This window comes from Geotrypetes seraphini, chromosome 2 (assembly GCF_902459505.1).
Source record: "Geotrypetes seraphini chromosome 2, aGeoSer1.1, whole genome shotgun sequence".
NCBI lineage: Eukaryota > Metazoa > Chordata > Amphibia > Gymnophiona > Dermophiidae > Geotrypetes > Geotrypetes seraphini.
In genome coordinates this window covers 100,488,530-100,502,963 of record NC_047085.1, presented here as the reverse complement: position 1 = coordinate 100,502,963, position 14,434 = coordinate 100,488,530, and the positions used below count along the sequence as shown (strand labels likewise).

Sequence of the window (14,434 nt, the reverse complement as noted above, 5' to 3'; positions counted from 1 at the left end):
TTGCTTCGGACTTTATGGAAGAAAATGTCAGATCTACCTGAACCGGAAATGGTTTCCAAGGGTGATATGGAGGAACTGAAAGAAATCTCAGTGAATCTAGAAAATGTAATAAGCTAAACTGACAAGTTAAAAAGTGACAAATCACCTGGACCAAATGGTATACATCCCAGGGTACTAAAAGGAAAACATGAAATTGCTGGCCTAATGTTAGTGATCTGTAAAATCATCTGTAGTACCTGAAGATTGGAAGGTAGCCAATATTATGCTGATTTTTAAAAAGGGTTCCAGGGGAGATCTGAGAAATTACAGACTGGTAAGCCTGACTTCAGTGTGGGGCAAAATAGAGGAAACAATTATAAAAAATAAAATTGTGAAACATGTAGACAAAGATGATTTAATGAGACAGTCAGCATGGGTTCTGTTGAGGTAAATCTTGCCTCACCAATTTGCTTGACTTCTTTGAAGGTGTGGATAAAGGTGAGCCGGTTGATATAGTATATCTAGATTTTCAGAAAGCTTTTAACACTAGAAAGCTTTTGACAAAGTTCCTCATGAGAGGCTCCTAAGAAAATTAAAGAATCATGGGATAGGAGGCAAAGTTCAGTTGTGGATTAGGAATTGGTTATCGGATAGAAAACAGAGGATAGGGTTAAATGGTCATTTTTCTCAATGGAGGAGAGTAAATAGTGGCGTGCCGCAGGGTTCTATACTGGATCCAGAGCTATTTAACTTATTTATAAATGATCTGGAAATTGTAACAATGAGTGAAGTGATTAAATTTGCAGATGACACAATGTTGTTAAAATGCATGCGGATTGTGAAAAATTGCAGGCGGACCTTAGGAAATTAGAAGACTGGGCATCCAAGTGGTAGATGAAATTTAATGTGGACAAATGCAAAGTGAGTCACATTGGGATGAATAACCCAAATCACAGTTACCGTATGCTAGGGTCCACCTTGGGGACTAGCGCCCAAGAAAAGGATCTCGATGTCATTGTAGACAATACGATGAAATCTTCTGCACATTGTGTGGCGGCAGCCAAAAAAAGCAAACAAAATGCTAGAAATTATTTAAAAAGGGATGGTTAACAAGACTAAGAATGTTATAATGCCTCTGTATCGCTCCATGGTGCGACTTTACCTGGAGTATTGTGTTCAATTCTGGTCTCCTTATCTCAAGAAAGATATAGCAGCACTAGAAAAGGTTCAAAGAAGAGCGACCAAGATGATAAAGGGGAACTCCTTTCGCAAGAGGAAATAGTACAAAGGTTAGGGCTCTTCAGTTTGGCAAAAGAGACAGCTGAGGTGAGATATGATTGAAGTCTACAAAATCCTGAGTGGAGTAGAAGAGGTGCAAGTGGATTGATTTTTCACTCTGTTAAAAATTACAAAGACAAGGGGACACTCAATGAAGTTACAGGGAAATACTTTTAAAACCAATAGGAGGAAATATTTTTTCATTCAGAGAATAGTTAAGCTCTGGAATGTATTGCCAGAGGCTGTGGTAAGAGTGAATAGTGTAGCTGGTTTTAAGAAGGGTTTGGACAATTTCCTGGATGAAAAGGCCATAGTCTGTTATTGAGAAAGACATGGGGCAAGCCACTGCTTGCCCTGGATTGGTAGCATGGAATGTTGCTACTCTTTGGTTTTTGGATTGGCCGCCGTGAGAATAGGCTACTGGTCTTGATGGACCTTATGTTCTTATCATTGGGATTTCTTAGGATTTGTGGCAAGTCAAGAGCCAGATGTGGAGGTTCTTCTAGGGCCCCCAAACCTGTCTAGAGCATTGGAAGAGTCTTTGAGATGAGGAGCCTGCAGACCCATAGCAGTTTTCTGTAGCCGCAAAGGGAACCATAACCGGAACTCCCAGTACCTTTGTGGCTTGCTGTTCGGCAAGGACTTGAGATGACAATCCATCACGCTGATCATCAAACTGTCCAGTCCTTTCCCAAAAATAATCTGCCCCTTAAAATGGAGGTTGCGCTAGGTGGCCTTAGATGCCGAATCCCCCCGCCCACTACCTGATCCAGAGCAATCTGCTGGTGAAGATTGAATACACCGACACTGTGAGCATATCATAAATAGCGTCAGCCACAGAGTCCAACCCCAGCCAACACCAGACAGTACTCTGCCCCTCTGTGACTGGATTCTGGTGTAGCATCTTATAGCAGGTCACACCACAAAGGAAGCCAAGGTCGCTGTCTTAAGGTCTAATGCCTCAAACTACCTTTTGAGGACTAAAGTCCACCCTGTGATCCTAAGAATCCTTCAGCGAGAGCTGGGCAGTAGAAATCTGTGGGATTCTAAATCCAACTCCCGCAGAGAAACTATAACTTTAGTTAAATCTGTCAGCTTAAATATGTCTTCTGCCTGATCTAGGGCCGTCATCGACCCCTGGCCACCTGCCCCAAACTGAGAACTAGAATCCTCCATGGAGGATGCATGGTGGGAGAGCAGTGGGATTGCATTTGACTCCAGATTGTCCCAGTACTTTTCTGACTGGGACTCCTCTGAGAGCTAACCGGCTGATATTCAGACAACCTTTATGCTTCTGGTAAGCTGTATACATCAAAGTCATGAGGACCTCTGCCGGTCTACCACATGTCTCTTCTCAGGGTCAGGGGCATCTGAGCAAGAGTGCATCACAGGCGACACTGAGTTGCATTTAACAGGCTCTAACTGGGCTTTATGACCTGGATCTTGAGCTCTCTGCCTCTTCTATCACATGAAGTAACCCAAGGGGGCTAAGCTCATAGCGCCCGCCCCCCTCATGTGCTTCGCAGCATGGCAGTACAAGAATGCTCATCTGACCATCCAGTGCAAATGTGGCAAGATATGAGGTCCAAATTATCTGAGAAATCCATAAGAATCTATTTTTGTCAAAATTGATACAATTTGAGGCAGAGGCGGCTTTAGAAATAAAAATCGGGAAATCCAAGATGGCCAGTGACAGCATTTTAGCATTAAAAAAGGCCAGTGAGAGCAAAACCAAAAGTTCAAAATTGCTGATAATAGGATTTTTAGAGGTTGGGGACCATTGGGATACCCTCAGAAACCTTTAGTTTTGCTGACATCTGACCCACCCCAATTTTCCCATAGACAACAATGCAGCTGGAAATGGAGAAGGGATTTCTGCCTCATACAAGCAAGGGAAACTTCAGAGGCTTGTCTCTTTGGGCTGCCTTTTATTCAGGCTCCAAAAACCTAAAATCACCAATCCTTCATGCTCTGTGATTCTTTGGTGTGGGGGGGGGGGAGGGGATGTAGCAGACCTCCACCAAGCCTCTCAGCCAGTCACAGAGTTAGATCAGCCTGTGCACATGCACCTAACTTCACAGAGGTGAGCAACGCTCCCAGGGAACCTATTCCCAAACTCCAAATGTTAGAACAGGTTGGCCAGGCAGGTGCTTCTTTTAAAAGTGTGAACCTCCTGCTTTCAGACCCCAGTGTCTGGCACTTCTTTCAGGCTGAGCTGTCCCAGAACTACTGGGAACCTCTTAGCACAGGGAAGCCTCAAACATGAACGGATTAAATCTGGAAAATAAAAAATCTATTCGATGACAAGACATCTTTCTCAACTCGCTTGCAGAAGTTAAGACTGAGGAGAGGGGGCGCTGCTCAGACAAAGGGGTGGAGAGATGAAATTGATTGATGTCTTCTGCAAGCAACCTGAGTTGCTTATGCTTAACCCAACAGTAAGGAATCGTATGCAGTTTGCACAGGAATGCAACTATAAGACCTAAAGTAGTTAATCATATTAAATGTTGGATTGTTAGACATGTGTAAACCGCTCAAACGCTACCAAGCAGTGTATGTCATGACTTGCTAGACCCTGTAGATAGTTTGCAGTTGTAGCCTATTTTACTTTCTCCTCCAATACATTGTGTATAGAGAGACCTCATTTAATGCTGTATTTTCTGTAAGGGCCTAAAATTACTTCACATTTTTCCATACAATTTCCCATATTTAGCAGCTAAACTGTGGAATAGTTTACATTCTTATGTTATCTCATTTGGTCAATTACGCTGCTTTCCACACTATAATTAAGACTTTTATTTTACAAATATGTATGTTCCAAGTACGAGATTAGGTTAATTTTTTATGTTTTATTATTGCACTGTGTTTTTGTATGTCCAAGAAAACAGGTATGCAAGTGGGTCAAGAGCCAGTCTGGCAGAGATATGGAGTAGACCAGGCAATAGTCAAAAACTAAGAAAACCAAGATCTAAGAATATTCCAAATGTAGACACATGTCAAAACCATGCCCAACTCTGCTGAGCACCTGAACAGGCTGCCTCAGGGGCCTACAATATCAGATTGGCGAAAGGACAAAAACTGGTAAAATGCTGCTCTCCCTCAAGTGTTCCACAATGTTGCTGTATCAAACTATTGCCTGGTCTGCTCCCTATGTTCTTGTACTTCCTAGAATATTGTTCTAGTTTTTCTTAAATTATAATCTGTTTTGAAGTTGGTGGAGGTAGACTGTACGTACTGGTTAATGTAATGCAACAGAGAAAACCCATTATATGAGGTCCAAGTCAAAATTTAGGTAGTTTCTGCCCAAGAGGGTTTAAACTTTGCTCACCTTCCCAAATCAAAGAATTAAATCTTAAGAAAAAAATTGGACAAATCTGTAATATGATGTGAATATTGTTACACTAAAACATATTTCACTGTCTGTTACTGAATTAAATGCCACACAATTATAGCCTTTACAGCATTTTCTTAAACCATGTGTTTGGAAACATTTAACTTCTTATAACCCCTCCTCCTCTCCTGAACGTTGCATACCAAAATGACTCAAACACCTTTGCTGATTCCAAGGCCTGGAGGTAATTCCCAAGTGAGCTCTACAGCTAACAGGGATCACTACTATGACAGCAGTCCTCTGCATATGAAAACTGGTTTTAAAAGCTGCAAAATAGACAGTCTTTAGCTAACATGGAATACATAATGGGTTTGAAAGTTGTTCAGATGGCACAGTACAATCCCACTTCTTCCTTGATGAGCTGTGAAATTTTGCTTTTTGCCAATGCTGGGGTGGGGATTCAAAATATTTAAAGTTCTTAAATTTCTAAGAGTGTAAAACAATACACACAAGGTGGCCCAGTAGAAATAATTAAACTAAGAATTAACATACTTAATACAGAAAAATGTAGGTAAAAAATAATGTATTTTGGTGTGATATCCTTTTACATCTGTCCAGTTTGAGCTATAACAAACTGGAATGACATTTACACAGACTAATAGTCCAGTTGCTCTTGAATAAAAATAAACTTGTTAATGCACTTGTTGATTCTGCTGGGAGGATAATAGAGGGGACAAGTCATAAAAGTAACAAATATATCCAGAAAGATGATCTACTGCTATGAAACAAATTCAACTTAAAATACTAATAAAACTTTAAGCATAGTACAAAGTAGAAAATTGGTTCCAGAAAAGGAAAAAGGCAATTAACACAGACTCTCTGCTCCCAGTTACCAGAGGATGGCAAAGGACACCCAATAGTTTGTTTTTTTTCCTAAAGCTTTTAAAGCTTCATTAAAGGTATAAATATATATTATTTTTATCCAAAATATATATGTCATATATAGAGAAACATGTCTTATGCTGCCTAACAAAAGGTGGAGGAAAAGCAACAGTTCTGACATAACAGATGTTCAGGCAAATTGTTGAAAAGGATCTTAAATTATCAGTCTTCTCACTGTCCATCAAACCTTAAGTTCACTATTTCTGATATGGGGAGAAACCATTCTGGCTTCATGAATCATAAATGAAATGTGATGGAGTGAAAGTCCTCCAAGTTGTGAACAGCAATTTTGCTCCTCCTTTTGCAACTTTTTTTTTTTTTTGGGGGGGGGGGGGGGGGGGAAGAAAAGCTTTTCACAGTTTGTAAATGTTTTAGGTATGCCAATAGAAGGCATTTACTTCTTTACAGAAAGTATTTTTACATTTATGGAACTTAATTCAAACTGGACTGCATTTGATTTAGGCCAGTTTGAAGAAATAAATTTAGTGCTAATTAAAAATACCAGGCTGACTGCACTAAAAAGCAAGGCTTTCCATTTATGCCCAAAGTTCAGGAAGCAGAAATGCCATTTTTCTCACACTGCCAGCCAATGTGTCCTGACCTGAAGAGATCACTTAAGTCCTTGAATCTCTCTATTAAGACTACAGATGGTTCTATAATGATGTAGCCATTTTTGTCTCCTAGAGACCTCTAGCCCACTTCATATGAGCCACCAACTGGCATCCAGATATGTTTTGGACACTAGTAATCAAAGCCAGATTGAACCAGTTACCTGAACGTGAAAGACTTTAGCCTCCTGCCAGCCCACTGAACCAAACCTGCTATCTTCTTTATAAAGGTTTGGTAATGTGCTTAAGAAAAGCCCCAACATTTACACAGTCAATATTACCCACAACGTAAACATTTCCAGTGGTTGTGGGATTCTACTTTTTGACTGCACCTACTGATTAAAGCTAAAGATCTAAAATAAATCAAAATACCTGACCTATTTCAATTAAATTTAATTGCACACCTAGGCATGTCAGTGTGGGCAGGAACTTGAAGCAATGATGCAGAACATAAGTCACTGAGAAACCAACCGAAAGGAGCCATAAGTGCCTCACTGACCTAAAAAAGGGGAGTGGGCAGTAAAGGGAATTGTTTTAATTTTTAGTATTTCTAAACTTCATTGTTAAAAAAACAAAACAAAAACATACATATATATCTTGGTCCCCAATGTAGGTTTTTTTCTTAGTCAAAATCATTTTTAACCATTTATGAAATACAGAACAGAATCCAAACATGAGCTGTACTTCTGCTGTAACAGTAAGACCTTGAGTGCTCTGGGGCTTTTATAGCAAGCAGCAAATTTCTTTGGGAACATCAGAGATTGTGTATAATTTTTTGCTTATGAAGATTTCTCCTTCTTGTTACGAGGCGAGTCAGCTCCATTTGACGTCACTGTTCCATTTATACCATTTTCTGAAACAAAAGAAGCTTATTCAGTTTCATTTTGTTTTCACCCATTATAGAAAGAATCACAGTGAAAATGCATCATCTTTCTATTATGAATACAGTGAGCACAGGAAAATTCAGTCACTTACTCAAAGTTATCTAAGCTCTCAAAACCTTGCACGCCGTTGTTTCTGGTTTCATGGTTTTGTACCTTATCATTTGGGTGCATGATCAGCACCAACCGTATATACACAATGTGTAAGGCTCATCTGGCCTACTGATTAGCAACTGTTCATGGCCAAAGCTATTTGTCCCCATACGACATCATGGGCAATCAATGTTGAGTGCTAAAATATACTGGTAAGGGAGTAACTACTTTAAGTAATAAATATACCACAATTAGAATTATACTGTTTTTGGTAGGATTGCTATAGTATGGAAAAATTCAGGAAGCTGCCAATTCCATATAATACTCAATGGAGCTTACTGTTAAGAGGTTGCTGGTTAAGTTCCATTTTCTAATAGCTTATGTAGTTACCCTAAGAACAGATTAGTTATTTGGCTGCAATGCAGAGAATACACTGAAATAATCACAATGCTAGAACTTGAATTCCAGGTCTGAGAAGGGGTAAAGAGATAGTTGAGAGGATTCAATGTCAGCTTTCTTTTCTTAACACTAAGGGCACAGCAGTGCCTGCCACTTAATACTGAACAGGTGGCGATAGTTCTGCAAACAGGTCTGAGCACGAAAAAAATTATCTGTGCATGAAATGGAATTATTTATTTAGTTTAGGTATTTATATATATTACCTATCAAAGTTATCTAAGCAGTTTACAATCAGGTACTCAAGCATTTTCCCTATCTGTCCCGGTGGGCTCACAATCTATCTAACATAACTGAGGCAACGGAGGATTGAGTGACTTGCCCAGGGTCACAAGGAACAGCGTGGGATATGAACCCACAATCCCAGGGTGCTGAGGCTGTAGCTCTAACCAGGCCTCAAAAATTTAATGTGCAAGAAATTTTTACAAGGCTGATATTTATCTGCAGTGTTAAGATTCCAGCATTGGTACAGAGTATGTGTCAAGACTTTTGTTTGCTCAAAAATGTGCACAGCGCTAGCTGCCCTCTGTACTGTACTTTGTATGCATGTGTCCAGCAGGCTTACCCTGATTAGTGCACAAGTTCTGCATGCTTCAAATTTGTATAAGATTATCTTATTGCATCAGCAGGGAATATCCTTATATTCCCTGCTAGAAACTATGCACTCCATCAAATGATCAATGTGTGGCTTTCTGCACCGGCCTCTAATTTCGGGAGTAAGCTGTTCTGTGCCCCTAATCAACAAAGGCGGGGTTAAAATGAGAGAACCCTCCTCCTTGCATCCCATTGTCAATGTGAGTGAAGCATTGTTGAGGTTATCGATAATGCCTTTGCAAAACAAAATCGCTACCCCTCTTCATTTTGCTTGGGCATATACGGCTACACAGTCCCCCACCCACCACTGTTTGAGTTTATCATGCTTGATATCATTCAAATGTGTTTCTTGGAGCAATGCCACGTCCACTTTATTACATTACATAAATTCTTATATACCGCAGCTACCTTGCAGTTCAGAGCAGTTAACAGCTAAGAGATACTGACCATATGTAGTATAGAAACTTAGAAGATGACGGCAGAAAAGGGCTATAGCCCATCAAGTCTGCCCACTCTGCTTACCCACCCCGTGTCTATGCCCTAAGGACCCAATTTCCTTATCTTGACCCTCGTAGGGATCCCACATGGGTATCCCATTTATTCTTAAAGTCTGGCACGCTGTCTGCCTCGATCACCTGCACTGGAAGCTTGTTCCAATGATCAACCACTCTCTCTGTGAAGAAATACTTTCTGGTGTCACCATGAAATTTTCCGCCCCTGAGTTTGAGCGAGTGCCCTCTCGTGGCCGAGGGTCCCTTGAGAAAGAAAATATCATCTTCCAATTCGACACATCCCGTGAGGTACTTAAATGTTTAGATCATGTCTCCCCTCTCCCTATGTTCCTCGAGAGTGTAGAGCTGCAATTTGTTCAGTCTCTCTTCGTACGAGAGACCCTTGAGCCCCGAGATCATCCTGGTGGCCATCCGCTGAACCGATTCAATTCTGCGCACATCTTTACTGTAATGTGGCCTCCAGAATTAATCAAAATATTTACTAAATAAGTGTGTTTTCAATGATTTTGTAAAAACTAGGGGCTCCTTTTACGAAGGTGCACGTTTTTAGTGCATGCACAAAATTAGCACGCACTAGCTGAAAAGCTACCGCCTGCTGAAGAGAAGTTGGTAGCGGTTAGCGCGCGTGGCATTTTAGCGTGCGCTATTGCGCGCATAAAGGCCCTAGCACACCTTTGTAAAAGGAGCCCTAGATAAGAGGATGAGATTGATATATAAGTACTAACTTGTTTGTCCCACATAGCTGCCAAAGTTTTACTAAGAAATCATTTATAAACACATCTCTTTACAGATGGAAAATCAAAAAGTTGTATCACATGCAAGTTTACACACATGAGGTGCCCAATTCACACAATCCTTGCATGAATTGGGGGTAGAAGAGCCCAAGGACTCCATCCCAATCAGTTTTGAGTCAAAAATTAAAGTTTTGGATGTGCAGGGAGCTTTTGAAAAAAAGATTGCTAAAATCCAAGATGGCCAATGTCAAGAAATTTGTGACTAAAAACGCAGAAGGGAAAAATTACAGGTGGCAGTAGAACTCACAGTGAAGTAGGAGGGACACAGAAAAAAATTTGCAGTGGATTCTTTCTGCAGATGACTCATGACCATGGGGAAATAACCTGTTTGTCTAGAATGACACCGTTATTACACTGGAAAACTTGTTTTACTACTTGGGATCTAGCTAGGTACTTGGGATCTGAGTTGGCCACTGTTTGAAACATGATACTGGGCTTGATGGACCTTTGGTCTGTCACAATATGGCAATTATTATGTTCTTCATGTGCTGTGTGAAACATAGCACAAGGGCACTCTTCAAGCAAACAGCCTGCACAAATCTAGCATGAATTAGGGGTAAAAGAGCCTGAGAACCCCATCCCTTCCAATTTTGAGGCAAAACAAGGTGATTTGAAGGATTTGGAGAACTTTGAAAAAAAAGATCAGGAAATCCAAGATGATCACCTACACAGAGTTTTAGTGCCAAAGAACAGCTCAAAACTAACCTAATGTAAAAAAATAGGTCTTCAGATGTAGGGGACCCTACAGGAAGTAGCAGAAACCTTCAAAAATAGGTTTTTCATACCCCCCACCCCCACCCTCAAGTTTGCTTCAACTAATAGCCAATCTGATGATCAAATCGGGAAAGATTCCGGAAGACTGGAAGGTGGCGAATGTTACACCGATCTTCAAGAAAGGTTCAAGGGGAGATCCGGGGAACTACAGACCTGTGAGTCTGACCTCGGTACCGTGAAAGATGGTAGAGTCACTGATAAAGGACAACATCATTGATCACCTTGACTGACACGGGCTGATGAGGACCAGTCAGCACGGTTTTAGCAAAGGCAGATCGTGTTTGACGAACTTGCTGCACTTCTTTGAGGGAGTAAACAGACAGATAGACAAGGGCGATCCAGTCGACATTGTATATCTGGATTTTCAGAAGGCGTTCGACAAGGTTCCGCATGAACGACTACTTCGGAAAATTGCAAGCCATGGAATTGAGGGCAAAATACTCACATAGATTAAAAACTGGCTGGAGCATAGGAAACAGAGAGTGGGGGGTAAATGGACAATACTCAGACTTGAAGAGCGTCACCAGTGGGGTGCCGCAGGGCTTGGTGCTTGGACCCGTGCTCTTTAACATCTTTATAAATGATCTGGACATAGGTAAGACGAGCGAGGTGATTAAATTTGCGGATGATACAAAGTTATTCAGAGTAGTAAAGACGCAGGGGGATTGCGAAGATCTGCAACATGACATAATCAAGCTTGAGGAATGGGCATCGACATGGCAGATGAGGTTCAACGTGGATAAGTGTAAAGTGATGCATGTCGGTAACAAAAATCTCATGCACGAATACAGGATGTCCAGGGCGTTACTTGGAGAGACCTCCCAGGAAAGGGACTTGGGAGTTCTGATCGACAAGTTGATGGAGCCGTCCACACAATGTGCGGTGGCAGCAAAAAGGGCAAACAGAATGCTAGGAATGATAAAGAAGGGGATCATGAACAGAGAAGGTTATCATGCTGCTGTACCGGGCCATGGTTCGCCCTCACCTGGAGTACTGCGTCCAGTACTGGTCGCCGTACATGAAGAAGGACACAGTACTACTCGAAAGGGTCCAGAGAAGAGCGACTAAGATGGTTAAGGGGCTGGAGGAGCTACCGTACAGCAAAAGATTAGATAAACTGGACCTCTTCTCTCTCGAACAGAGGAGATTGAGAGGGGACATGATCGAAACATTCAAGGTACTGAAGGGGATAGACTTAGTAGATAAGGAAAGGTTGTTCACCCTCTCCAAGGTGGGGAGAACAAGAGGGCACTCTCTAAAGTTGAAAGGGGATAGATTCCGTACAAACGTAAGGAAGTTCTTCTTCACCCAGAGAGTGGTAGAGAGCTGGAACGCTCTTCCAGAGATTGTTATAGGGGAAAACACCCTCCAAGGATTCAAGACAAAGTTAGACAAGTTTCTGCTGAACAAGAACGTGCGCTGGTAGGGCTAGTCTCAGTTAGGGTGCTGATCTTAGACCAGAGGGCTGCCGCGTGAGCGGACTGCTGGGCATGATGGACCACTGGTCTGACTCAGCAGTGGCAATTCTTATGTTTGCTCACTGTGATATGTGCTCCGAAGGTGCTGCAGCCTGCCTCAGATCTATGCAGTAGCTGGATATAAAAACATAAGAATTGCTGCTGCTGGGTCAGTCCATCGTGCCCAGCAGTCCACTCATGCAGCAGCCTTTAGGTAAAAGACCAGTGCCCTGAGACTAGCCTTACCTGCGTACGTTCTGGTTCAACAGGAACTTGTCTAACTTTGTCTTGAATCCCTGGAGGGTGTTTCCCCTATAACAGCCTCCGGAAGAGCGTTCCAGTTTTCTACCACTCTCTGGGTGAAGAAGAACTTCCTTAAGTTTTTACGGAATCTGTCCCCTTTTAACTTTAGAGAGTGCCCTCTTGTTCTCTCTACCTTGGAGAGGGTGAACAACCTGTCTCTGTCTACTAAGTATATTCCCTTCATTATCTTGAATGTTTCGATCATGTCCCCTCTCAGTCTCCTCTTTTCAAGAGAGAAGAGGCCCAGTTTCTCTAAGCTCTCGCTGTACGGCAATTCTTCCAGTCCCTTAACCATTTTAGTTGATCTTCTCTGGACCCTTTCAAGTAGTACTATGTTCTTCATGTACAGTGACCAGTGCTGGACACAGTAAGCCACGTGAGGGTGTATCATGGCCCAGTACAGCGGCATGATAACCTTCGCTGATCTGTTCGTAATCCCTTTCTTAATCATTCCTAGCATTCTATTTGCCCTTTTCACCGCCACCGCACATTATGCAGACGGCTTCATTGACTTGTCTACCAGTACTCCCAAGTCTCTTATGGCACTGTAACTGCTGCAAAATATTTTGAGCGTTTCATGGGAGACTTAATCCCCCCTACATTCCATGTTGCCAAGTTAATCAGGGCCTGCGTGCATCTGCAACGTGTCATACTCCTTCACAAACACACAAGCAGCCCGACCACCCCAGCCCCTTCCAACGCACAAGTCGACTACCCAGAACAAAATAGGCACAGAGTACCTTCCCCTGAACATCCCCCTCCCCCCCACAATCTCCCCCCACAATATCCTACATCTCGAGTCCATCCAACCAGACCCAAGATCCCTCAGAGAAGCAACATCACTCCCATTAGCCGCCCCTTTGCTAACACTGACCACCCCCATTCTCTAAACAGCAGAACTCAATACAGCAAACCCCAATCCTCAAACTATCTCACATACTCCCAATTACTCTTTAACCCCCCCACCCCTAAACACCCGCACAGCACTCTAAGGCATTTGTACACCCACACTGTAAAACCCTCAACCTTCCCCATGGAGGTACATCCAAGACCACCATTTGAGTCCAACTGCTGTCCGCACATCGCTCATGTAGGTTGTCCATCAGGCAATCTTCCTGAAGCACTCTTCGCTACTGCTCCTCGGGTATGGCGCCGCCAGCCAGAGGCCCCATCTCGACCCTCATCCCCTTCTCCAGTGGGTTCCCGCTCTGGGAGGTTAGGGTCACCCAGGTTTTTCAGCACTGTCCAGGCATCTTCCATAGTATGTACTCGCTTAGTAGTGACCCCCCCCCCACCGTAAGCGCCATTGTAAACGGGTAAAGCCACCTTTAGCGTAGACCCTCCTTACAGAGATATGTTGTCCCTGAACATAATAAAAACATAAGAGGCGCCATCTCCAGATCAGACCTTCAGCCCATCAAGTCCAGCGATCCGCACATGCGAAGGCCCAGCCAGGTGTACACCTGGCGTAATTTTTAGTCACACAAGAATCCAAATCGCAATAACAAGATATAAATACAATCAGCAAAAAAAATTGTTATTAGCCTAGTGGTGGAGATACCCCATGAAAGTACATTTATAATAGGTGGAGAAAAAAAGACTCAACTTATCAACAGTATATGGACGGCAACCCAATGAGTTTTTAAGCCAGTCCTGCTCTGTATCATAGGCAAAAAAACTCCACACGTTTCAAAATGTAACTTTTCAAAACGGGACCAAAGCTACCATTGTGCACAGGGAGCCAGAAAAAGAACATAAGAAATGCCTTCACCGAATCAGACCCTTGGGTCCATCTAGTCCGGTGACTCGCACACGCGGAGGCTCAACTAGGTGCTTGCTAATGAAGGCCTAGGTGGTCCCAGATGAGACCTTGTTTACCTATATCCCTCAATGTGATTAGCAAGGAGGTGTGTATCCAACTTGCTCTTGAATCCTATAGTGGAGGTCTCCATCACAACCTCCTCAGTTCACTTATCTTCTGACGATGGCAACAGCAGTAAGTAGATCTTCCTGCTATAGCACTTCTCATGCTGAAAAAAGACAAGGAAACTGGATGTCACCAACAAGGCTCTTGTTTCGCCAAACAACGGCTGCATCAGGGCAATTACATTCTCTCCTGCTCTGTCCACACATGGCTCAGACTGGCGCTGAAATTTATACTTCCGGGTCATAGGGGTCACTGTCAAAAACTTTCATGGGGTATCTCAACCACTAGGCTAATAACAATTTTTTTGCTGATTGTAATTTTTAGTCACCCATATCCCTCTATGCCTCTCGTAAGGAGATGTGCATCTAGTTTGCTTTTAAATCCTAGGACGGTCGATTCCGCGATAACCTCCTCCGGGAGAGCATTCCAGGTGTCAACCACTCTGTGTGAAGCAGAACTTCCTGACATTTGACCTGGACTTGTCCCCCCTTAGCTTCAGTCCATG

At 42.6% G+C, this 14,434-nt stretch overlaps 1 protein-coding gene across 5 annotated transcripts in view; it reads right to left on the bottom strand.

The window, feature by feature from the left end:
* Positions 1 to 5,154: 5,154 nt before the first annotated feature.
* The window catches only part of TRAM1 (translocation associated membrane protein 1), a 118,282-nt gene continuing 109,002 nt past the window's right edge, over positions 5,155 to 14,434 (bottom strand). For all 5 annotated transcript variants that reach the window (XM_033933416.1, XM_033933412.1, XM_033933411.1 and 2 more), the window contains one exon: positions 5,155 to 6,991. In XM_033933416.1, the coding sequence (XP_033789307.1) occupies positions 6,918 to 6,991 (74 nt within the window). In that variant the 3' untranslated portion in view covers positions 5,155 to 6,917. The remainder of the gene's footprint in view (positions 6,992 to 14,434) is intronic.